The sequence below is a fragment of the Chrysemys picta genome, chromosome 3, assembly GCF_011386835.1.
Source record: "Chrysemys picta bellii isolate R12L10 chromosome 3, ASM1138683v2, whole genome shotgun sequence".
Lineage (NCBI taxonomy): Eukaryota > Metazoa > Chordata > Testudines > Emydidae > Chrysemys > Chrysemys picta.
In genome coordinates, this window is record NC_088793.1 from 34,027,114 (window position 1) to 34,053,807 (window position 26,694).

General features: G+C 39.0%; 1 protein-coding gene and 1 long non-coding RNA gene across 6 annotated transcripts in view; one reads left to right on the forward strand and one right to left on the reverse strand.

Annotated features, from left to right (window-relative positions):
• The window catches only part of ASAP2 (ArfGAP with SH3 domain, ankyrin repeat and PH domain 2), a 163,725-nt gene that overhangs the window by 112,648 nt on the left and 24,383 nt on the right, over positions 1 to 26,694 (reverse strand). For 4 of the 5 annotated variants that reach the window (XM_008179899.4, XM_008179896.4, XM_065590133.1 and 1 more), the window contains exons 2-3: positions 17,924 to 17,996; positions 10,122 to 10,267 (exon numbers count right to left, since the gene is read on the reverse strand). In XM_008179899.4, coding sequence (XP_008178121.1) covers positions 10,122 to 10,267; positions 17,924 to 17,996 — 219 coding nt within the window. Of the gene's footprint in view, positions 1 to 10,121; positions 10,268 to 17,923; positions 17,997 to 21,562; positions 21,606 to 26,694 lie in introns of all 5 variants that reach the window. The other variant, XM_065590132.1, reaches the window with a different exon arrangement.
• Positions 13,278 to 15,826, forward strand: LOC135982618 (uncharacterized). The gene is made up of 2 exons (XR_010600056.1): positions 13,278 to 13,414; positions 13,693 to 15,826. It is a non-coding gene; the product is annotated as an uncharacterized LOC135982618 (long non-coding RNA).

Genomic DNA, 26,694 nt, shown 5'->3' on the forward strand with positions numbered 1-26,694 from the left:
GCCTGCCCCAGCCCCACTCCGCTCCCAGAAGCAGCCAGCACGGCCCCGCGGTTGGGGGGCAGGGGTCTCCCTCCACACGCTGCTCCTGCCTGTAAGCACTGCCCCTACAGCTCCCATTGGCCAGGAATGGGGAGCTGTGGCCAATGGGAACTGTGGGGGCGGTGCTTGCAGAGATGGGCAGCGCGCAGAGCCACATGCCGCCTGCCCCCCCAGGGGCCGCAGGGGCGCGTTGGCGCTTTCCAGAAGTGGCGTGGGGCCAAGGTAGGCAGGGAGCCTGCCTTAGTAGCAGCCACACTGCACCCCCGACCAGGAGCCACTGGAGGTAAGTGCTGCCCGGCGGGAGACCGCATCCCAACCCCTGGCCCTGAGCCCCCTCCCAGAGCCAGCACCCTGAATTCCCTCTTGCACCCCGAACCTCAGCCTTGAGCCCTGTCCCAGTGCCAACACCCCAAACCAGCCCTGCGCCCCCTCCCAGAGCCAGCACCCCATCCCCCCTCCTGCACCCTGAACCCCCTCCTACACCCCAAGCCCCAGCCCTGACCCCCCTCCCAGAACCAGCACCCCCTCCTGTACCCCAACACCCTGTCCCAACCCAACCACACCCAGAGCCAACGTCCCGTATCCCCTCCTGCACCCCAACCCCCTGCTCCAGCCCCCCTCCCAGTGCTAGCACCCTGTACCCCTTCCTGCACCCAAACTCCCTCCCAGAGCCCACATCCCCTCCTGCACCCCAACACTCTGTCCCAGTCCAGAGCCCCCATCCTGTACCCCAACTCCCTGCCCCAGGCTCAGCCCAGAGCCCCCTACAAGATTCACCTTCTCACCACTGCATTCTTCAGTGAATCAGAACAGAAAACTGGTAGCAGAAACCAACATTTAAACACAACAGAACACTGACTGCCCTTCAAGACAGTTCTGACTGCTTTCATGAGCAGTGCATAGGTACAATGGATGTAGAAGAGATAATATATATGCAAGTATTTCTAGTTAAAGACTTTCAAATAAATTAAAAACTTTAAAATAGGGGTCCTTTTTGAAAGTATTAATGTTGGACTTAATTGTATTCCTCCAATATTTTGTTTTTTAACTTGTTATATTTATATTATTTACTACTTGTTGTATCCTTTACATTTCTCTTCTACTTATTTTTGTAAAATAAATTTAAATGTATATTGGCTGGTAGACGTGCAGTATTAAATGCATGCACTGTTTAGACCTAAAACAGACAAATCATGTTTGTTCATATCGATAAATCAAGAGGTGGAATGCAGGAGAAAAATCTTAAATTTTCTTTACTGTTTCTGTTATAATAGTTTTTTTAAACAGTTTTATGTAAACACATCTCCATTTTAGCACAGTAAAAAAGCATTCCTTTGCTGCTCCTCCCATTCTAGATCATCCTAAAATGTACACAAATGTATATAATCGCCCAACAGGTGCCAGTATGTTGCCTCTACATTTTGATTGATAACTTTTTAAAAGTTGTTGGGAAAGGAGATACACACTGAAGTCTAGGAGTGCTTCAGAGATGTTGCAAGATCAGTTGCCCCTGGTGCCAGAGAAACACTGGCAACTTCCACGTTTAAAAAAAAAATAACTGACCTGGTTTCCACTTCTAAAACTGCTGCTTTGGCAGCCACACAGTTTTCCCTCTGACAGCTTCCAACAAGATAAGATGACAGAGAGAGAGTAGTAAATTAACATTCACAAATTGGAAAAGGCTGGTGGGGGGAGAAAAGGCGGCAGGCGGGAGAATGTTTATTTTCACAAATACTCAGCTGCCAGAAGCCATACTAGATGTAATACCCAAGCCAACATTTGCACAGGGAAAAAAGGGACTAAACTACTCTATATGCTCGTTCATAAGCCAAATTTTTGTAGTAAAAAAGGGAAGCAGCAGAGAAAGGGGTTGTCTTATGAACAGGTATAGAGAGGGAGAGGTGGAACAGAGCCCCTCCCCCCAACAGAGGGAGCAAGGAGAGGCAGCACAGCCAGCAGAGCCAGAAGGGAAGAGGCGGGGCCAGAGTCTCTCCGCTTCTGGCCATGCTGCTCTCCCCCCAGCCTCCGAAGCAGCTGCAGCTCTGGGGCTGGCAGGCTGCAGCCATGCCACTCGGCCCCGCCCCACAATGCGGAGCAGGCCGCGGCCACACTGCCCGGCCCGCCGGAGCATGCTGCGGCCACGCCACCTGGCCCAGCCCACTGGAACATGTTGCGGCGGCGCAGCCCAGCTTGTCGGAGCAGCTCCAGCCAGGCCAGAGACATCCTCCCCTGGCCCTCCCCAGATAAGGTGGGAAGGGATGGAATGGGGAGAGTGTGGGAGTCCCGGGGTAGGGTGGGATCATGTGGGGGGTAGTCACAGGGGTTACTCCCCTGACTCCCAGCTTCTCCCCCCAAAAAAATTTCCCCACCAGTTGCTGTCCCAGCCCATCAGGGTAAGCAGCTGGCACGCTGGGACACTTTGTTTACTTAGGTTTACTTCCGTGCCTGCGGACGCTCGAAGTAAACAAACCACCTCGGCCCACCGGCGGCTTATCCTGATGGCCCGGGAGCCAAAGATTGCTGACTCCTGAATTATAGGGTCGGCTTATGAACTGGTTATAAAAATTGTCCATGTTTACTTATCCATCTTGGGGGGGCTCAGCTTATAAACGAACTGGCTTATGATCGAGTATATATGGTAATTTAAAATCATAGGACCAAATCCTGAAGTCCTTAATTGGGTAACTCATCTATTTGGTTAAAGTAGAGGTTTACTCAAGACAGGACTGCAAAACCTTAAAGCCTGCACTACTTTCAAAAGTTTTTATTTAATAATAATAATAATAATAATAAAAAACCACACCTTCTAATCAACAATGTCTATAACTTTTTGCTGAAAAATCATTTAGACACACAAATAGGGATACGCTAAATGTGCTTTTAAAATGTTTTAAATTTAATTGAAAATAAAAAAGGTTTTCTAATTGGAATCAAGCACTCTAAGTGTGCATTTTATGGTTACTAAACCACTTCTCTACTGTTTGTTTGTTTGTTTGTTGATAGCACTCAGCCATTGGCCTCACACACACCAAAGCACATGGGTTCATTAATGACTGCTAGTATAGCTTAATGTACTACACTGCTTAAGTAACTTCCCTTTCACTAAAGAAAAGCACTATTTGATTGTAAAAATTAAAATAGGTTTCCCAGGGTTGCAGGTTTTTAGCAGCACAAAGCCAATTAACAAACAGGAAATGAACAACAATGAAACATTACACCACTGTGAAGATAAGATATAACGTGTGCTTGACCTTGGAATTTTTAAAAGTTATTAATTATATAGTAAAAGAAAAAGCATTGAAGAAAAATCAACCTAGAAGAAAGTCTTTTATTTAAAGAAATAAATCTCACAGTACTTAACCCAAGATTTCTCAAGGAATATAGGCATTGCTATGTCAAAACAGACCAATGGCTTGCCACTTCTACTACATTTACAGGGATCGGTAACCTTTGGCACGAGGCCTGTCAGGGAAAGCTGCTGGCAGGCCGGGATGATTTGTTTACCTGTAGTGTCCGCAGGTTTGGCCGGTTCGCCGTTCCAGGCCAATGGGGGCTGCGGGAAGTGGCGTGGGACGAGGGATGTACTGGCCACTGCTTCCCGCAGCTCCCATTGGCCTGCAACGGCAAACCACGGCCAGTGGGAGCTGCGATCGGCTGAACCTGCAGACGCTGCAGGTAAACAAACTGTCCCAGCCTGCCAGCAGATTTCCCTGATGGGCCACATGCCAAAGGTTGCCGATCCCTGTTTTAGAAGATGCAAAACCCCCCTACGCACCTAAGTGAAAAACTACGAGGGAAAATTTCTTCCTGACTAGAGCTATCAATTTATGCTCAAAACCATGAGGATTACAATTCTAGATGTTAAGAGAAGAAAAAGCACTTAAGGAATCTAGTCCAACACCCTGACCAATGGCCCATTGGTCCCTACAGTATATTTTCTAATATTTTGTCCAGTCAAAGTTAAAATATCTAAGTGATGGGCTTCCACCACTTCCCTTGGGATACTTTTGCTTAGCCTAATAAATTTTACCATTAGCAAGTTTTGCTTCTACTTGGACCCCAATTTCCTCTCCTTCCTTGCCATTGACATAATTAAACTATCTGGTAACTACTTTATTTTTTCCTCCACATCTCTTTGTTATGTTTTAGACAAAGTATACATGTTTAACTCTTTTAATCTTTCTTCATAAGTGGCCAGATTCAAAGCCTGATGATTTGCTATCATCTTCTGAACTCCTTCCAGTTTGTCAATCTCTTCCTGGCAAAGACATTAATATAGTCCAGAAGCAGTTGCACCAGAGCCATATAAAGAGGGATTACTACCTGTCTGCTCTGCATAGGCAGCCCACAACTGCACTCACCTTTTTGTTATCATATCCCATTGCAAGACCGTGTCTTAACTTGCTCTCTATTATAAACCTCCTCCCCCAGAACACTCAGCATTACTGATGTCCAGGTTTTTCCAAGTTGAATTTCATGTTAATTTCTGATTCCTCTAGGACCTTTTGCATCATTTCTCTGTTTTCACTAGTGCTTGCAACTTCTTCAATAAATTTTGTTGAGATGCTGAAAATAAAGATCTGTCATCACATTCACATACCTCACTTTACACCTTGACATGCTGCTCTTTCAAATAAAGAATAATGATGCACATTTTCAAATTTAACACATTTTCAAATTTAACACCATTAATCTGGGCTTGAATAGGGACTGGCTGGCTCATTACAGAAGCAGTTTTTCCTCTCCTGGAATTGACACTCCTCATCTATTGTTGGGAGTGGACTACATCCACCCGGATTGAATTGGCCCTGTCAACACTGGTTCTCCACTTGCCAAGTAACTCTCTGCTCTCCATGTGTCAGTATATAATGCCTGCATCTGTAACTTTCACTCTATGCATCTGAAGAAGTGAGGTTTTTATCCACGAAAGCTTATGCCCAAATAAGTCTGTTAGTCTTTAAGGTGCCACCAGACTCCTTGTTGATTTTAAAAGCACCCATCAGTATAGTGTCATATGATTCTTTAGCAAGTTCTCTCCCCACATATACCAGTGAGATCAGGAGTAACTCCATTTAAGTAAATGGAATTACGAATGTTTAACAGCATGGAGAATCAGACCCAAACCTGCCAAGATTTACAAACATGCTTAACTTTACATATGTGAGAAGTCCTGTTGACATTAAGCAGACTACTCACACCTGTAAAGCTATACACATTTGCAAGTACAGAACCTGAACTTTAAAAACAAATAAAAAAATTTAAGTTCTTTGTTTCAATATCTTGCAGGGCAGCAAGTGTCATAGGTTAATTATATACACTGTACAACAGCATTTCCTTTGATCAGTTTTAAACATGTTACCTTTCAAGTTCAATGAGTGCTCTCTTGCTTTTGTATTATGGAAAAGGTAAACAGGAGCACCTGGTTAGCCAAAATATGTAGCAAAAACATTGACCCTTACTTTTCTCCTTTGTAAATTAATAACCCTAGCATTTTTAAATTACTCCTTATATGGAAGCTTCTCCTCCCTTCCTCAGCACTTTCTGTAAAGTGAAGATTTCAGATTCCAGTGCTTGTCATCCAGCAATTGTTATGAGCACTGAATTTACAAAGAGAAACTAAATTAATAAACACACAACAGACTACGGATAAAAAGGCCACTGGATACTTAGGAGGAGGGAGAGTATATTGAGGAATTGGGGGTGGGGGGAGATAGGGGGAGAGAGAAGAAAAACAAAGCACAGAGTTGTTAAATAGCTACTTTGTTTCTAAAGTACAAGGTAGAGACCTGCACAAATGAGATCTTTTTTCCAGGGAGAAACAGACAAAGGAGATATGCGATTATAGGGTTTTTTCCCATGGCACAGTAAAAAGAATAGAATTAAAAGAAAAACTTGTAAAGAGTAGGCATGTTGGGTTGACTGGCCTTTTCCCTATCCTAATATTTCTGATATTCAAACTCATACGGTACCACCTGACACTTAATCATATAGGGCGTTCAAGTATTTAAAATTACAAGTGACTGATACAAAAACATCCCATACACAGACCTAACCACACCATTGATGCTACTATTCTAACTAAATGAATGCCAAACAAGCTATCAATGAAAAATAACACCAAGGAACAACAGTGTGTATGCCAAGAAAGATAGTGTTCCTTTCTGAAAAGTGCCTCACCTAGGTTATCAGAATCAAAAGAAACATCAAGTGGACTTCTTAAAGACCATTTCTGACCCAGAGAAAGCTCAAGGAAACTTTATGGCAGTATACTGGAGTTACAATACAGAAGCCAGTGGATAGAGCTCTGCTATGATTATCTGGGTTCTGTACTGGAGAAAAAGGTGCACATCTATAAGAAACTGATAAAAACCAATGTAGCGGAGAATATAAAAAACTGATAATTTTAATGCATGTTAATGTGCAATACAGTCCCCCTCTAGAAATGCCACCTCAGCTTTTACGGCTAGTCTCCAAACATGAAGAACCAAAGAACCTGAAAATTGAGTTCTCCAAAAAATATAGTCTTATAGCTTCAGTAGCTATTTTAAAATGCATATACAAAAGGAATCCAGCAAGATACACACGTTAATTCATTTGCTCCCAATCAAAACTATATCAAGGCCTGAACTTCAACTTGGCCACTCTATAGTTGAGTCATAAGATACCAGAAACGGAGTTTCTAATGTGAGGAAGTGAAAGGTTTAAAAATCCAGATGCCCGGATATGACCATGAAAAGACTAAAGTCATGATGGCATGAGTGTGTACTTTGGGAAACCTTCTCCGTCAGGTATCGGGGTAGCCGTGTTAGTCTGTATCCACAAAAATGAGGAGTCCGGTGGCATCTGAAGAAGTGGGTTTTTTTACTCACAAAAACTTATGCGCAAATAAATCGTAGTCTTTAAGGTGCCACCAGTCTTCTCCATCAGAAGAGAAAAAGAATGAAAAGCGGTGAAAGCAGACCATCTTTAAAGTAGATTCATACGACATGAAGGAACGATTTAAGGAAATCGCTCCCTTTTTAATTGAAACATTTTAGAACTGCAGCCCCGATGTTCAGCTGACAGAACACAATAGCTCTCCAATCAAAAATCAAGAAAATTCTAAATAAATGACAAGGTAAAGCTTAACACTAGGCCTCAAGTTACGCTAGGGTAAATAGCTTTGTCATCTGTTCCAGTCTGGGCATGTCCTCTCTCTCCCCAGAATATCGCTATTCATTCTGCTAGCATCTTTTCTGAAATCTTTTAGAAGTGCCTTATGGGACTAAAGAACATAAGTGATTAAAAAGATGGCTTGCAGCAGCAGCTTGTATGGCAAAAAACAAAAATCTCTTTACAACTAAAACACAGTGTGCCAAGTTAATGTCAATACATTCGTTTTTGATGCAGAATGCTTCAAAAATCTCTTTGTACTGTACATAATTCAGTGAGTGAGGAGACAGACTAAAAGGGTATTTTTCTGGGGGGAAAGAGGAAGCATGGATGGGGAAAGGAGGTACTGAAAGGACTTCAATCTGACATTCCAGGTGTGTAAAACATTCAGGTCAGTATAGTTTACAACAGTATAAAAAAACATGAAATGTGCATTATGCACAGCTATGATGTTGTATTGTATAAATAAAACAGATATCAATAATTAAATAAGAATAAAGAAGAATCCAAAGTCTCTTCAGAATACTACAGCACTCTTTCAAGACAGTCCCTTGTAATCTCCACTTAGAAAACGACTTGTATCCAAGCAATTTGGAGATGATTTTCAAAGTAGGATACTTCCAGAAGGGAGAACAATTTATTCAAGTGGTATGAATTTCTGGCTGGAAAAATTAAAGAAATACTTCCAAGAAGTTCATGTTTATAAATAAGTGATTTTCAAAAAACCTTAGAGTTTGTGTGTTTTTTCATGCTTGGACATTTAAGAGTTTTGGGGGGGGAGAGTTTAAACTTTCCCTGCTGGCATCTGAAATTCAGATAACAATGGGTGTCTGTCCTTCTTCAGTTCTCATTTTGCAATCAGCAGGAAGCAAACAACTTTAAACCTCAGAAGGGTGGAGCACATCTGGAGAAAGAAAGGAGCTGTCCATTGGGACACTTCCCTCAGCAACCTGCAGTAGAGGTAGAGGGGACAGAGGGCCTACCTGCTGGAATTCATTGAGTCTTCCCTGATATACGATAACAATGATAATGAGACAAGAGGAGGAGCCATAAAGTTTCTGTATGTGCGAAAATATGTGGCACTCAGCCAGTAGGGAAAATGAGAACCATAAAATGAGAAGAATGAAAGACGTGCATTTCTGATCTATATAAATTGAAGCAAGAAAAATAGACTGCTGACAGTGAGAAGCCAGAACAGAGAAACAAGTTTTAGAAACGCTGCTTTTCGTTTTGCTTAGAGGAAGATGAATCTGATTATGAAATTACTCTCCTACAAGCAAGTCTCATAATGACCTTAAAATAGTCTGATCAGGTCACACACAGCATACAGATACTTCCTTTGTAAAGGAGACTCAAACCTTTGGATGAAAAGTAGTATATAAAAGCTACACTATTATTATTATTATTATTACACATAACCCACACTATTCTGTAATTGTGGTAATTAATTCAGTAGTTACTTTTTTTGGTAAAATGTCCACATTTATTTGGCTTGAATTAAAAATAATCTTTAAAAAGACACATTAACAGTTTCAGCTTCCCCACTGCTATTTTAATAAGAACGTAAAAGCTGACACTACTTTTTCAGTCAACATTGCTTGTGAAAACATTTGTTGCTTAATACAGATAAAATAACTGAAACCCATGTTATAGATTACTATACTCAGTTGGAGAAACAGTTTACTCACCGTACTGTGTTAAAATGAGATATAGTACAGTGTGTTTCTGTAGGCAGCATAAGTGTACTCATTTAAATGGCCAATTCTGCCACCCTTACTCAAACTGAGTAGGTCTACTAATTTCAGCGAGTATTTATATGCTAAGGGACTAACTCAACTTGAGTAAGGGTGGCAAAACTGGTCCTTAATCTCAGAACGTCATACCCCACATCTGGAGATATCCAAATTCAATGTGAAATATATTTCAGTGCTAATATTCAGGGCTTCATTCCCTGGCTCATCAAGATCATGCTCAGTGAGGCAGGGAGGGAACAGCATCGGGGAGCCAGTTATGGCCTGGAGGCGCCTCTAAATAACATGGGCTGGCAACAGTCCCCAGAAGACCACTGCCAGCTGAGCACAGCTGAAGCACATCACACACTGGCCATTCCTCCTTCCTGTCCCCTGAGGAAGGTAGCATAAAAGTTAGCTCTAGCTGGCTCTATGAGGGCTTGGGACTCACCCATCCTAGGGGAATGCAGCCAGCTTTCATTCCCTGATTGTGTCCTCTGAGTAACACAAAGCAAGCAGAGTGGGCAAAGAATCTGCCTCTTGTAATTTAAGTTTTTATATTCCCATGTTCGCTCTGTGCATGTAGAACACATACAATATGGCCCTGATCTTGCAAGGCACAAAGTGCCCGCAACTCCTATTGACTTCAGTAACACTTGATGTGCTCAGCATTTGCAGAATTGAACCCTATATATTATTTATAATCTGCAGTGTCAAAAATGGGGTAGGCTTTTTACATGCAAGTAAGAAAACCATCTGTTCTCCAAAAGCTTACAATCCAATTACATAATGCAAAGGCAATATGTAAAAGGAAGGTAAAAAGAGAGTGAACAAGCAGTGGAACATAGGTCATATTTTGTTAGTTTAACAGTTTTAATAGCTTTCTTTGCTGTTGTTTAAGAATAGGGACTATGTCCACTTCCTTGAGGAAAGCACTAAGATTCATAGGCTTCAAAGAAGCATGTTTCAATTATGGATTTGAAGGAGGCAAAGGTGAAGATGTGACATACTGGTTCAAGTCAAAGATTACAGACATTCTCAGGGAGGTCAGAAATACTGGTCTCCAAAACACTGAATTTTCTTCAACAGGAACAATTGTGGTTTTATTTGTGAACTAAATACACCTGAACCATCTATACGTATAATTCTTCCTAGCATAGTTCCAATCATAACAATGTTTTATTCTAGACCATTTCTTACCAAATTTTTGAAGAGAGCAGTCAACTCCTTTGTAAACACAGAAAATTTTAAAAACGCTGTTCCCAAATCTGGATCATCCCTACAGACACAGTTGCCTCCAAATTTCTCCAATGCTTGAGTGTACTGTTCTTCATTTTCCACATGAGCTTCAAAAGAGCAAACACAAAATTAACTCAAATAGCTACATGAACAAATTACTGAAAGTTAAAACTGGCTAAAACAAAACTCCAGAACTTTCAGATGAACAATCTCTTTATTAACTTATTTTGCATGTCAACTTGATGCATTCAAAATTAGTAAATACTTCTTTAAAAAAAATCAAGTTTGTTACATCATGCACCAAAATAATTCTTCAATGGTAAATTTAGTTTGTGTTCTTTGATTAAAAACACTGGCACGTGTCTTACTCTAGATCTGTAAAAAGCACAATGATTTTCCCCACCCGAGAAATGCCACTCTGTTTCCTTGGAGATAAAAACCCTGGAAATAAAATTATCCCTTTGTGAACTTTCTGACTAATGAAATGAAGAACAAAACACATACGTGATTCACTTCACAAGCATGTTCATTCCTCAAACATTGAAGGTATACATATTATCCAAAACAGAAAGCTTGACATTCTTTAAATGAAACACAAGAACACACTAACTGGGTAGGTCTACTACTTAGCTGTGTCTAACTTTAGACACCAAAACACACACTTATTGGCTTTTTCAGTATTTAACCTATTACAAAGTTTGAGCCTAACCTACGTGAATGTGTTAAAAACATATTTAAGTGATGCTAAGCTTACTGGACAGAAGTGCACGACTTTTAAAAACTGAAGATTCTGAGCTGAACTATTCTATCACCTCCTTTTAAAATGATGAAGCTAGTACTTTATATTTTATACATACAAAAATAAACTATGTTAAAGAACATTATTTAGGTTGCAAAGTCAAGCACTCTAAAATTAGGAAGCGCCTGATTTACAGTTGCCACTGCAGCCTTAATTTTGCCCTCTTGTGCATCTATCCTGTATATTGAATGAGGAACAGGTCCTGTGGGATAAAACAGTATGCAGTCATGTAATTAAAGTGTGCAGCATAATGCATACATACAAGAGGGCTGGATTAAGGTCGCACAGACAACATTAATTCAGGCATTTCCTAACTTTCCAGTGCTTGAATTTGCAACCTTATTAACAAAACTTTGTTATTTTGTATGGTTTTTTAAAAAGATAAAAATACATTCTATTAAGTGTAACTGTACATATCCACCCAACATGCAACATCAGCAAGGTTTGAATCTTGTGCTGCAGTGCTGAAGGTTCAGACTTCTAACACTTAAGCAAAGTACATTAGCTGGCAGCAAGAGAAGGTCACTATCCAAGGGAGGGAGGAGAACAAGGTGCTGGCACCATGGATGGCTCCAGATGTACGGTTGGTTCTCTCTCTTTTCCTTCCCCATTCCCCTGGAAGGTGAGGGGCTTCTGCCCCATGTAGTGCCCCAGAATTAGGGATGCTAGGTCCAAAGAGCAGTGTGGTTTGGAGGAGAGGCTTTCCTCCTCTCTCCCCACTATAGATGTTCCCAGGTGTTCCGAGTGCAGAATGTGGTGGTGGGGGGTGGAGTGTAACAGTAGCATGAGCCTGGCCTTAGAGAAGAAGGTTCATGTTCAGTTATTATTTGGGCATATTCCCAAAACTTCCCTAAGGAACACAAGCCACATTAGGAAAATAGCAATTTTAGTAGTTTAATCTTGTAGCCAAACCCAAGCAGAATTTTATGGGACAAAGAAAAGATACATCTCTAGCCGAGGGCTTTCTCCCTGATGATTTCAAAGCCCCGCTGCAAACAATTGAGGCGTTAAAACTTCTCAAAAAAATGCAAAAGAATCTTATAATGGAAAGTGTTCAACAATTTTAAAAAATCTCCCCCCCCCCCCCCCCCCACATTCATCTTGAAGCAGACACCAGCATAGAAAATCTCACCCCAAACTGTTCAAATTTGGCCATTACAAGTAATTGAAAATGAGGTCTAATAATGGGAAGTGCTGGGCAACCTTAACCAGCTCCACTTATAATAAATATTTATTCATTAGACTATATTCCTCTCCCATCACCATTCATAAATCATTCTTCATGAACAATGAACTCTTCACATCAGAGCTGTTTCTTTATAGGTGTCTGTACATTGCCTAGCACAACAGGGCCCTGAGCATGATAAGGGGCTATGGTAATTTAAGTACTTGGCTGGGACTCTGGGTAGCCAGAATGGATCATGCTGTCACTTTCTTTTCTCTCTACTAATCAAGGACTTTTTATGCTGTGTTCCAGACATCTCATAAACAAGGGTGGATAAAAGTCAATGATTTAAAAAAAAAATTGGATTATTTTTATTATTTAAATCAGATTTTTTTGATAAAATGCTTTTTGGGAAAAAAAACTAATTAAGATACATTATAGATCAAAGATATCTCATCATGGAGTAGGGATTATAAATTCTAATTCTATAGTATGAGACAATCTAGTCATGTAATGTTTAAGAAAAGTTTTGTAAATGAGTTCCAATAGTTCATGGATTAGGGACCCAATCTTATGAGGTTCCAGGATCTTCTGTATAGATTATTTAGGTTAATCGTTCTATCTACTCAGTGGGACTCAGTGCTTAGTCTAGAAGATCCCATCAGAGATGTTTAATTTGGCAGTTCTCAAACTGTGGATTTGTGTCTCCAGAGAGAACATGCTTGTTAACAGCAAAAATGTTTTTAAATAAATAAATAAATAAATAATATAGAGAGGTGAGAAATAAAGAGACCTCAACCCTATTGTCCCTCTGCAAATTTGTGTACACAGTCAATTCCTTACCTCTCTAAAAGTGCAAAGTTTTAAAAAGTTCAATGAATAGAAGATTGTTGGGGGCAGAATAGATCTGGACAAGAAGAAGAATAAATGTGAGAAGGGAGGGACAAGCAGTAGAAACAAAAGTGAAACTGTTTGAGCAGCATATTCCAGAAGTCTTGAGGTCTTTCTGAGTGTAGCCTTCACTGATTTCAGTTTTACCATACCATTCTCTCACTAGAAGGGAAAACCTATAATGGCAGCAGGCCATAAAAGAAACCTAGTTTGGGAATATTTTAATGAAGTTCCTCTACCTGTGGGTAAGACAGGCATGCGTGCAAAATGCAAACAGTGCAACCAAGAAATGCAAGGTGTGGTTGCCCAAATGAAACAACTGAAGTGTTCCTTCTCAGGAGGAAGCTGCATTGAAGATGATGAAAGGAACATGTCTGAACATGCAGCATCTTCAGGATGGTAAACTTTTTTATTTCATACTTCTTTTGTAAGGACTGCCTGTCTGCCTTCTGGACTATTCTTGAATTCTCATGTTTGAGCAAAAAATATAGTTGTTACTCTATGGTACTATCATTTTAGATGCAGTTGTGATAAAAAATAAATAGCTGAAATAGGCAGATCTTCCTTTTACAATTTTACCTTTAAAGTAGTACTGAGTGTCAGTGAATACAATGAGTAATACTAAATGAGCAGTATGGTAATAATAATTAAATAACTGCATTGATTATTTTGTTTAGGAGAATCCATCCTCAACATCCAGGATTCTGAAGATTATCCACCTTCAAGCTCACCATCATTTTCTATAGTTTCAGAGTTATCTTGCCAATGACTGTGTTTCAGTCACATCATGTATGTCACATAGCCACAGTATATCACCTGTAGCAAAAAGAAAAAAAATCTCCATCATCCAGAAACAACCATAGATACGTTTGTGACAAGAACCAGCAGATTACAAAAAGAGATAATTGATGAAAAAATTGCCTGGTTTGTTTATGCAACAAACTCTCCTTTCCATATGATTGAGAACCCACACTTCATTAACATGGTTCAGTCATTAAGACCGGGATACAGTCCACCCAACAGAGCAGACGTTGCAGGCTAATTGCTGGATAAAGTGTATGAAAAAGAAATTGAGCAGTGTGAAAAAGGTCATGAAGGTAAAATTGTTAACTTGAGTCTTGACGGGTTGAGCAATGTCCACAATGATCCTGTTGTATGTGCTTGTGTGACAACAGAAGAAGGGAATGTCTTCCTTACAGAAACAATAGATACATCAGGAAATGCACACACAGCAGAATACTTACAAGAAGTAGCAGTAAAAGCTATAACAAACTGTGAAAAAAAATGCAAATGTCTAGTACACAGCTTAGTCACAGACAATGCTGCAAATGTATCCTAGATGAGAAGAAATTATTTACAAGAGAGTGAAGAGAGTCCCAAGCTAATAGCACACAGTTGCAGTGCTCATTTGATGCCCCTCCTAGCCAAAGACTGCAGTGGTCCAGAAATAAAGGCTAATGTTGTTGAAATTGCAAAATACTTCCGTAACAACCACTTTGCAGCAGCTGCTCTGAAAAAAGTGGGAGGAACCAAGCCAACTCTCCCACAAGACGTGCGATAGAACTCAGTAGTGGACTGTTTTGAGCACTCTATCAAGAACTGGCCTAATCTGATGACCGTTTGTGAACAAAATCGTGAAAAAATAGATGGCGCTGTCACAGCCAAAGTTCTCAACATTGGGCTTAAGAGAAATGCTGAACACGTGCTGAGTACCCTGAAGCCTATTTCTGTAGCCTTGAACAAAATGCAGGGAAATTGCTGTTTTATTGCGGACAGTGTTGAAATTTGGAAGGAACTGAGTGAGATCTTAAAAAGAGAAATATGCAATGACAGAGTTAAATTCCAAGCGTTAAAAAAAACGAATGGGACAAGCACTATCTCCAGGTCATTTTCTTGCAAATATTCTCAATACTCGGTACCAGGGTCAAACCTTAACTGCTGAAGAAGAGGAGTTGGCTATGACATGGACATCCAGCAAGCATCCCTCCATAATGCCAGCTATAATAAACTTCAGAACTAAGGGTGAACCATTCAAGAAATATATGTTTGCTGATGATGTTTTAAAAGAAAGTCACACCAGTGAACTGGTAGAAGTTACTTAAGCACTTGGATTCGGAGACTGTTGAAGTCTCACTTTTAACAGCAGTAGCTTCTTCTGCCGGTATTGAAAGAATATTTTCTTCCTTTGGACTAATTCATTCCAAATTGAGAAATTGTTTGGAACCTGAAAAAGCAGGAAAGCTTGTTTTTCTTTTCCAGATTATGAACAAACAGGAAACCGAAGATGAAGACGACTCAGTTAGCTGCAGAAGCCAATATTTTAAGTTTCTCATGTTGACCTGGCTGACATAGTCGATTTAATTTTTGGTTTCTTTAAAAAATATATTTCATTTAACTATTTTAGTTAAAAACAATTTTAACAAAAACAAACCTGATTTTAAAAAACTTGGATGTTTAACTAAATTCAAAAAGTCATGCTTGTTCTGTTAAAATATTATATGTTTGCTGTTGAAGAAAAAAATCCAGAATACATAACGTTGTTGTTTTAATTAAATAAAACAATTTAAATGTCTGTCTGGTGATGTTCTCCTATTACAGCATGGCAAGAAAATCCTTCAAATATTAATGATTAACCCTGTTGAATTGGAGATAGTTCACCTCCCAATGACTTCATAAATATCTGTTTCAATTATCTTTGGTAAATGAAATAACCAATCATTCATTTTCTGATATAGCTGTAAAACTAATCTGAAAAGTTTTCAAAATAAATCCCTTTAAAAATGTATAGTGTGTACCTTCTACAAAATAAAACCTACATCTATCTCTGAGTTGTGAAGAATATGTATTAAGGTTATAACAACCAACAAGAATGCGCTTTTATGTTGAAATCTATGATTAAATCGAGTCTTCCTGACTAGTGACTTAAATCAATTTGATTTAAATCAAATCCACCCTGTCATAAACATTACTGCTTTTACAACACTGGCTGAGAGGCACTGCAGATGCTAAGGGTGGGGGTGCATTGCTCACTTTCTTTGGGTGTACAAGTCTCTTTCAGGTGGACTCGTTGGAGAGCTCACGGTGCGAGGCAGGGGTGCTGAAGGCTCTGAGGCTGGGTCCAAGAAAGCGGTGAAGCCAAGTGGCTTACTCTAGTGTGCCAGACCCCTTAAGGTATCGCTTTTTCCACTAAAGGGGTACTCCCAGGGACTGTTCCAGAACACTGGAGCTGTGGATCCATGACAGATGCATCTTAATTTTAGTAGGGCTTTTGACACAGTTCCACACAACATTTAGATGAGCAAACTAGGGAAACATGGTCTAGATGAAGTTTACTATAAGGTGGGTACAAAATTGATTTCAACAAAACAAAACAAAAAACCACCCACACACTCCAAGAGTAGTTATCAATAGTTCGCTGTCAAATGGGGAGGGCATATCTAGTGGGGTCACACAGGGGTCTGTCCTGGACTGGTACTATTCAACATTTTCATTAATGACTTGGATAACACAGTCGAGAGTATGCTTATTGGATGACATTAAGCTGGCCGGGGTCACAAGCACTTTGGAGGATGGACTAGAATTCAAAAGGACCTTGACAAATTGGAGAATTGGTTTGAAATCAACAAGACTTAAAAAATTCAATAAAAACAAGTGCAAATTACTACACTTAGGAAGAAGAAAAACAAATGCACAATTATAAAATGGGGACTAACTGGATAGGCAGTAATACTGCAGAAAAGGAACTGGGGGTTATAGTGGAGCACAAATTGAATAGGAGCTAATAGTGGGATGCAGTTGCAAAAAAAAGTCTAATATTCTGCAGCGTATTAACAGAAGTGTTTTAAGTAAGATACATCAAGTACTGTCCCGCTCTACTCAGCACTGCTGAGGCCTGAGCAGGCGTACTGTGTCCAGTTCTGGGCATCACGTTTTAGGAAAGATGTGGAAAAATTGGAGGGAGTCCTGAAGAGAGCAATAAAAAGGATAAAAGACTTAGAAAACCTGACCTATAAGGAAGGTTAAGAAAAACTGCATGTTTAGTCATGAGAAATGAAGACTGAGGGGATGGGGGGGCCTGTTAACAGTCTTCAAATATGTTAAGGGCTGCTATAAAAAGGGTGGTGATAATTGTTTTCTACGTCCTCTAAAGGCAGGACAAGAAGTACTAATGGCCTTAATCTGGAGCAAGGAAGATTTAGGTTACATATTAGGTAAAATATTCTTTTACTACCAGGATTGGTAAGTACTGAAATAGATTACCAGGGAGGTTTTGGAATCCCTGGTTTTGGAGGTTTTTAGAAAAAGGTTAGACTAACACTTGGTACTGCCTTAGCACGAGGTCCGGACTTGAGGTCCCTTCCAGCCCTATGTTTCTATGGTTATATTATAAAGCTTATTAATTCCTTTCGTTATGACTGGCCACCCACCAAAAAACAGAAAATTCTCATAACCTGTCAAGGAAGATAAAAATACAAGTAAATATTTGTGCATGCATTTTTTAAATAAATATATTCATATATCAAATTATTTTTATGAATATGTATATACATTGCACACACAAATATTTACTTGTATTTTTATCTTCCTTGACAGGTGAAAAGATTTTTGTTTCATAGGTCACCAGCAATAGAAGACTGTAGTTCATTGGCTTTGTTCTCATTCTGCAGTTCACATCAATTAGAGCTAAGGAGGAAAAAAAAAAAAATCCAAAACATTAAATAATCTAGTTCTCTCACTGCCAGGGCAGGATCACTGTCTAGAATATATTTGTTAGTGCGCCTCACTTCAACACTGCTTGTATTAGAAGTTCACAATTCAGTAAACAGATCATCAGTGTTTAAGTCTTCTTGCTTCAAATGCAAAGCAGTTTTCAGAGAAACTGACCATACAGAATTATAATGTACTTACCCAGCCCAGATACATTTATAGCTTTCACTGATTTCTTCATTTTATAAAGAACTGTTCGGTCAACGTCGAGAGCCTAAAAATGAAAAATATGAATAAATATTAAATGCAAATTACAAAACAGCCCTTGGCTGAGTTATATATTGGGAAAATGTTAATGTCCTACTCATTACCATCTTGGCCAACTCTATTTTGTAATGATTAAATAAAAACATTTTTTTAAATCCATCAGCACCCTCTGTTTTGCTGCTCCTTGCCACAGAGACTTTCCTTCCTTCCCTTTTCCGTTGGTGATCAACATCACAGTTAAGCCAGTTTTCATCTAGTATTACTATAAGTTTAATATTCCAAAAGAACTGAAAATGTTCACACAGCAAAGCTATTCTTCCTATGTTAAATCATTATTAAAGATGATGGAAACATTTTCAATACACCCTATACTTCGATGATGATGATGATGAAGAACCCAAACAATATAACTTCTCTAGCAACAAGATTAAAAATGACAATTAATTTTGATTTTCCAAGATAATTTAGTTTATTAATTGCACTTCTGACCACAGGAACTTTCTGACTGCTGAGCTGAACAAAAGAGATAGCAGGTATTTCAACAATACAATTACTTGGTCTTTCACTGTTTATTACTATTCAAGGCTTTCACCATGACAACATAAAATTCACATTAAAATCATATTCACAATTCTCCAATACCCATAACAAGTGTCTTTCAAAGGAAGAAACGAAGGCAGCAAACCTACTGCCTGCAAAACTGAAGGTGAAATATAGTGAAAAAGTAAAGCCTGCAGTTTTTCTGGGATACAGAAGCAGAACTTGTGCTCATGAAAACGAAGCAAAACATATTGAAAGTGCAGAGACTTGGGGTCTGGTTTTCAGAACTGGATAAGTACCCACAGATATCACTGAAGAATACTATTACAAACCACCGGTTTTATTATATATACACTCTTAAACCAAGATCAGGCTACCATGAGATTTTCTACAAAAATATTGTGCCAAATTCATCCTGGTTTAAAGTTAATTGACTAATGAAACTGCACCAATGAATTTGACCCACTGCTTACAGTTATCCTACTGTTAATCATTTTTATTTAATTTATAAATCAAACAACCCAGACCAATCAGTCTCTGAGGTCATTTCTAATTATTTAAAAATACTGAGTATAGGAATAAAAATTAACAGTGATGTTCAAAAGGGAAGTCTTATGTGGGACTAGGGTGACCAGATGTCCCGATTTTATAGGAACAGTCCCGATATTTGGGGCTGTATCTTATATAGGTGCCTATTACCCCTAACTCCGTCCCCATTTTTCACACTTGCTGTCTGGTCATCCCATGTGGGACTCATTCAGCTCATGAAGTCAGGAAAAGTCTTTGAAGCATGCTTTGAAGGTCAACAAACTTAGATTTTGACCAAACACTAGTCAAAGTGACATCTTAACACCAACGACACTGCTTGCTTAGTGCACACTCACTAGTCATAATGAGTATATGCCCATTCTGCAGGTTCTATACATCTAGGTCAGGGGTCGGCAACCTTTCAGAGGTAGTGTGCCGAGTCTTCATTTATTCACTCTAATTTAAGGTTTTGCGTGCCAGTAATACATTTTAACGTTTTTAGAAGGTCTCTTTCTATAATATATAACTATACTATTGCTGTATGTAAAGTAGGTAAGGTTTTTAAAATGTTTAAGAAGCTTTATTTAAAATTAAATTAAAATGCAGAGCCCCCCAGACCAGTGGCCAGGACCCGGGCAGTGTGAGTGCCACTGAAAATCAGCTTGCGTGCCGCCTTCGGCACGCGTGCCAAAGGTTGCCTACCCCTGATCTAGGTATTTGTATCATTCTCCTTACAGTGGTAGATAAACATTGAGGTTACGGACTGCCTATCTCCACATGCCTAGAGAACTTCAGTGAGTGAAACAAGTTAAAAACATTCTGAGAAGACATTGTATTGGTTGATGTGGCTCTGCTACCACTCTCTTGGATAATCCAGTCCATATCTACGCAGCAGAATGAAAAATACTGAATCCAGGCTGCATTCATATCCCATTTTCATTCCTCACCATCAAAAAATAAATAGTTGGAGTATGGAATTGAAAGGATTTATGGCATAACATATACAGCACATCAGTGGTGCTGTATGTTTGTGTTTATCATATACACTTGAAATAAAAATACTGTTTTTAACAAGATGCATGCCAAACTGTCATGATAACATATACAAGTTATGTTTTGTTCTTTGAGGTATATGTACAATGTTTAGATTATGCTGAAACCCTGCTGGTTATGTATGCCTACAGACTGATTAATAGTGACTGCAAAAAAACAAAAACAAAAAACAAACACTATGCACATCAAACACAGCAATTCAGTCACCTTTACAATACTTTCCTTACTATTTTTGGTCTTTTTGTTTAACTACTGCCCCTAGGCCTGATTCACCACTACTTTACTCCAGTGATTTCAGAGGAATTATTCTAATGTAAAACTGGAACAACATGTTGATGAATCAGGCCCTTTATCATTTTAAATGGGAGCTTGTATTTGTTTATCTTTTCTTGTGTTAAGAATATTAGCTCTCTTTCTTTATTTAGTATGGTTCTTCCTATACTCTCTTCCTCCTATCTGCACAGTTTTCAGCACATGCTAATCATTTTATAGAAAGCGCCAGCTTTTTTGTACATTTCAACTTCAATTCTGTATTTCTATTTTTAAAAATATGCACATGCTACATCTACACACATACATACATGCACCAACATGCTCTCAATTTTCCTTTCATTCAATTTCTCTCTTTGGACTCCTCCAACACTGTGTCAGAAGCAATGAAACTTAAAATGGCTTCTGATGTTACATCCTCTGGCATTCATGTTCACTAATTTAAAATGCTAAATCAATTCTTTGAACTGGAAGAAAGGTAGCTACATAGTTTTTATGACAGGGTCCTTTTATCCTCATAATTGATGTGTCTTGTTTTGAATCATGTACTAAAATTTCACTATTGCAAGGTTGTTTATTTTACAATCTATTTATTTTAGCATAAATCTTCTAGGCTGGCCAAATAAATTATTTTCTTGCTTCCAGCCAGCTTCTGTAAATGAGCACTTCTACTTGCCTCTTGCTAGAAATAACTGCAGTAAACAGAACTCTGATTTTCTAAAAATCAGTAAATATACGGCATATTAATTTACAACAAATATTGCCAGTTCTACAGCAATACAACTGCTGCACTAATCACAGAAACTCCAGATTAAAAAGAGACCTTCTTGTCCATCCTCCTGCCAGTGCAGAAGATTTCCGTATACTTAAGAAATAAAGTCTTGAGCCCAATCTAGTTTTATATGATGAAGAATGGAGTTTCCACTACTAATAATGGGAGGCTACTTCCCAAGGTAATTTATTTTTATTTCTGAACCTATTTGATGCTTCTTTAATACATCTAGAGATCAGTGTTTTGAGAAACTTGCTGTCTATCAGCATGTTTATTTCAGCACGTGGTCATTCTGGTTTTATTTCTGTTCTTTTGAAATTCAACTTTTTCCATACTTAAATACTGAATTGAAGCAACAACGTACAAAAAATAAACCAGGGAATTAATTATGTTCACACATATCAATTTACCTGATCAACGTGCTTTACTAATTTCAGTTAAGGGGACATCAATCTTTAAAAAAAAAAAAAAAAAAAAAAAAAATTACACTTCTGTATGAAAATTGTTTTATTTACTATTGTATAAGAAACATCTAAGGGTATGTCTACACTACCTGCCGGATCGGCGGGCAGCGATCAATCCCCGAACGCTCTCCCATTGACTCCTGTACTCCACCGAGGCGAGAGTAGGTAGATCTAAGTACGTCGACTTCAGCTACGTTATTCACGTAGCTGAAGTTGCATAACTTAGATCAATCCCCCCCAGCATAGACCAGGGCTAAGATTCAAGTTCCTGTAGCTAAAGGAGATTGGAAATTTTTTCCAGTTTGTTTACTTTGTGCATTTGACAGTTCTCTGTCTACTGAAGCTTTAATATTTCTTACTGCATGTTCAATTGGTCAGTTTCCCCCTTTGTTTGTGTGGGTCCTTCACACAGCAACAGGAGACAAAAGCCATTTAAAAAAAGAAAATATGATCGTAAAGCCACACACAACTGGTATGAGGGAGGTTTAATATGTGAAACTATTTTTACTCTTTTTTAAACTGACTAGAATTCAAGTTGGCTATTGTTAATTAGCCACACCTAAAGGCAATAGTTCCAAGAGCAACCATAGATCAGACACACTGCAAATATATTTTAGGACATAAATTTAACAGGGTATTCAGAAAAATAAGGTGTTACATATGTGCAAGGGATGCCATTGGAACAATACATCGAGAATTTTAAACTTACAAAACTCAAAACTGTAACATTTCACTGATGTAACTTATGTGCTTTGAATATAAAACACAATCGATTCGGATTACTGTCACCAGCTTTAACAAGTTCAGCTTTACTGAATATGATTTAACAAAAGGAATTTCACCAATGAGTATATTGGAGAGAAAGTAACAAAAAAGGATTTTCTTTTTGTTAACATAACTTATTTCAAAAAGTACAGCCCTGTAAAAATAGTTGGAGTCACTAAGAGACCACTGACTAGTGGGTAGCCCTTTTATCCTCACATTGGCAAACTAAATGGACTTGGTTCCATAAGCCAATTTCCACTGTTAACCACTGCAATGCTTTCTGACGCTGAACAATAAGATGCACCATACTGTTTATCTTCCCACAGAGAAATCAGTCCCGGTTTTACTGATGCTGGCTGCAATGTTGCTCCACATCTGTTTTATAGATCATGGACTATTAGGGCATTTACTCATAAAAAAGCCTGTATGGGTCTATTTCCTATTGTGTAGAAGGATTCAGAGCTGTTAGGAAACACAACACTCACAAATGGATTGATGCTTCACAACTAAAGAATCTTGAAACTACCAGCAATCTATATTTCTAGCGATCCTAAGGAAGCAATGGCAATTTAGCAATTCAAGTCTAAGTCACTTGAACTGGAATCCTCAAGCTGGGATCCCACTTGTGCAGTATATAAGAAAGTATCTATTTCAAATATATTAATAGATTCACAGATTCCAAAGCCACAGGGGGCCGTTGTGATCATCTAGTTTGACCTCCTGAATAACACAGGCCCCCAAAATAATTCCTATACAATATTTTTTTTAAAAAAGCATCAAATCTTGATTTAATAAATGTCATGGATGGAGAATTCACCATAACTCTAGGTTAATTATTCCAGTGGTTAATTACTCTTATCGTTAGGGATTTATGCCTTATTTCCAGACCAAATTTGTTTAGCTTCAATTTCCAGTCACTGGGTTATATCTTTCTCTGCAAGATTGAAGGGCCCATTATTAAATATTTGTTTCCCCCTATAGATACTTTAGACTAGTCCAGTCATCCCCTAACCTTCTCTTTGTTAAACTAAATAGATTGAGTTCCATGAGTCTATCACTATAAGGCAGTGGTTTGCCAAACTGGGGTTCTTGGGGAAAAAAATTCCCTAATGGCAGACAGAGCTGTCCCTAGGGACCCTGGGCAGCTTGGGACCAGCAGACCGGAGCCCCTGGACTTCCAAGAACTAAGCAGATCAAAGCAAGCATATCTATCACACTGAGGAGATTTAAACTTCAAGACTCCTTATAAGAAATGGAAAGGGAGGTGGATATTTTTTGCTGTTTTTAAAATTAAATAGGCAGCTAGTATTGTTTTTAAAATTATTATGAAGAACAAGTTTAAGCTTTGTTGTAACGTGTGTTGTTTGCCTGAACTGCTCAAGATCTGAATGCTTGTGTAAGAGTTGGCTTCTTAGATACCTTCATGCTGTTTCACATCTGATACTTCTTGATGAAACCTGGGAGCCTTGTCTTATAACAAGCTTATTCAAAGTGATACAAGCTACGAAAGTGAGATCTTGGAAGAGTGCTGCCATTTTCATAATGTAATAAAAATAGTGTAATGATAAATAATAATTATTAATAGTATGTAATATGCATGTCATAAAACAAATTTTATATTTTCAAGATCACTGCTTTTATAATTTATACTCTGGTAAAAGAGAAAATCCCTGGAAATATTTATTTTTAGGAGGGGGTTCACGAGACTTGACATTTTGGTGAAAGGGGTTCACAGGTTGTTAAAGTTTGGGAACCATTGCTATAAGGCATGCTTTCTAAACCTTTAATCATTCCCATGTTCTTCTCTGAACCCTCTCCAATTTATCAACATCCTGCTTGAATTGTGGACACCAGAACTGGACACAGTACTGCAGCAGCACTCGCACCAGTGTCAAATATAGAGGTAAAATAACCTCTCTACTCCACTCAAGGATTCCCCTATTTATACATCCCAGGTCACATTAGCTCTTTTGGCCACAGCGTCATGTTCAGCTGATTATCCACCACTACTTCCAAATCTTTTTCAAAGTCACTGCTTTCCAGGACAGCATCCCCTATCCTTAAGCGTGGCCAACATTTTTTGTTCCTAAATGTATACGTTTGCATTTAGCTGTATTAAAAACACACATTGTTAGTGTCCATCCATCTTACCAAGCATTCAAGATTGCTCTGAATCAATCACCTGTCTTCTTCATCGTTTACCAGTTTGTGTGTTATTTACAAAGTTTATCAGTGATGATTTCGTGTTTCCTTCCAGGTCATCCATAAAGATGTTAAAAAGCATAGAACCAAGAACTGTGGGGCCCCACTTGAAACACACCTGCTCAATGATTCCCTGTTTACAATTACATTTTGAGACCTAGCCAGTTTTTAATCCATTTAATGTGTCATGTTAATTTTATATTGTTCTAGTTTTTTTAAATAAAATATAGTGCAGTACCAAGTCAAATGTCCTACAGAAAATTAAGTATTTTATCAACAAAACTTGTAATCTCATTAAAAAGTATCAAGCTAGCTTAACAGGATCTGTTTTCCATAAACCCATGCTCATTTCCATTACATTGACCTCTAATTCTTCATTAATTAAGTCCCATATCAGCTCCTCCATTATCTTGCCTGGGATCAGTGTCAGGCTGACAGGCCTATATTTACCCAGGTCAGCCCATTTCCCCGTTTTTTAAAATTGGCACAACATTAGCTTTCTTCCAGTCTTCTGGAACTTCCCAGTGCTCCAAGATGTATTGAAAAATCAATATTACCAGTCAAGCAAGCCTCTCAACCAGCTCTTTTAAAACTCTTGGAGGCAAGTTATCTGGACCCTCTGATTTAAAGATACCTAACTTTATTAGCTTCTGTTTAACATCCTGCAGAGGGACTAGTGGAATGGAAAGAATTATCACCACCAAATGATGAGATTATATCATCTGTTTTTTCCTCAAATACAGAACAGAAATATTTATTAAACACTACTGCCCCATTATTGATGATTTTACCATTTCCATCTAGCAACTGACCAATAACATTATCATGACTTCTTTCTTCCTACCATATTTTTAAAAATACCCATAAATAAAACATATATCTACTCTAGGCCAATTACAGACATAGATCCAAACAGTTACATCTTAAAACAAATATTACTCCGATTCTTCATTTTAATTATTGCCAGAAAAATATCTGACTATTTTGATAACTGTAGATCCTTTACGTACTTGACAGGTTCCAAGACATTTGGGTAAGTAAGGAACAACACACTGTCTGCTGCATGTGGCTGAGCAAGAAAAAGGCAACCTTCCAGAAGGCAAATGGACACTGGCAAGGTATTAGGTGATCAGTGGGAAGAATGAGCAGAATTAAATCTCTATAATTAGGGCTGGTCTTGTTTATAAAAAGGTCACTCAATAAAATAAATACTACTAAATAATAAAAAAGAGACTAAGTATTGAATATTCTTCAATACTCCTTCCAAAAAAACAAAATCTTCTTGCTCAATACCTCTATGAGATGTGAACTCAGTGCTGAATAGAAAATCTGTACACTTTTGTCTACCATTGCTACTATTTATTATCTGTATTATCGTAGCATGTAGTGGCCCTAATAATAAACCAGGACCCTATTGTGCTAGGCACTGTACAAACACAGAACAAAGATGTCCCTTTCCTCTAAATCTAAGTATAAGACAAGGCACAACAGATGGATACAGCCAGATGGGGGAGTACAAGTAAACCAGGCAACAGAAGCAGCTGTTAGGGAAAGGAATTTTGCCAACTATAGGCAAAACACAGACAACCCAAATTCTTTGCAATGTAGCAATGTTGCACCTACTATAATTTCCACAGAACACATGATAATGGAACATAGAAAACCCCAGAGTGAAAGACTTGGCAATTACTATTTGTCCAAGGAGGAATGTACTTTTTTAGTATCAGGATAATAGGAAATCTACTTGGTAAAAGAGGCAGTCACCAACTTCTGGTGCGCGCTGCCCCCGCCGCCCCCAGTGCTGGCTCCGCAGCTCCCATTGCTGGGAACCGCAGCCAATGGGAGCTGCGGGGGCAGCGCCTGCGGGCACAAGCAGCATGTACCACGCAGAACCGCTTGGCCATGCCTCCTTCTGAGGTAAGCACTGCCCAGCCAGAGCCTGCACTCCAACCCCCTGCCCCAGGTCAGAACCAACTCCTGCACCGTAACTCCCTCCAAGACCCTGCACCCCCACCCACACCACAACTCCCTGCCCCAGCCCTGAGCCCCCTCCTGCACCCAAACTCCCTCCCGGATCCCACACCCCAAGCCCCCTCCTGCACCCCAAACCT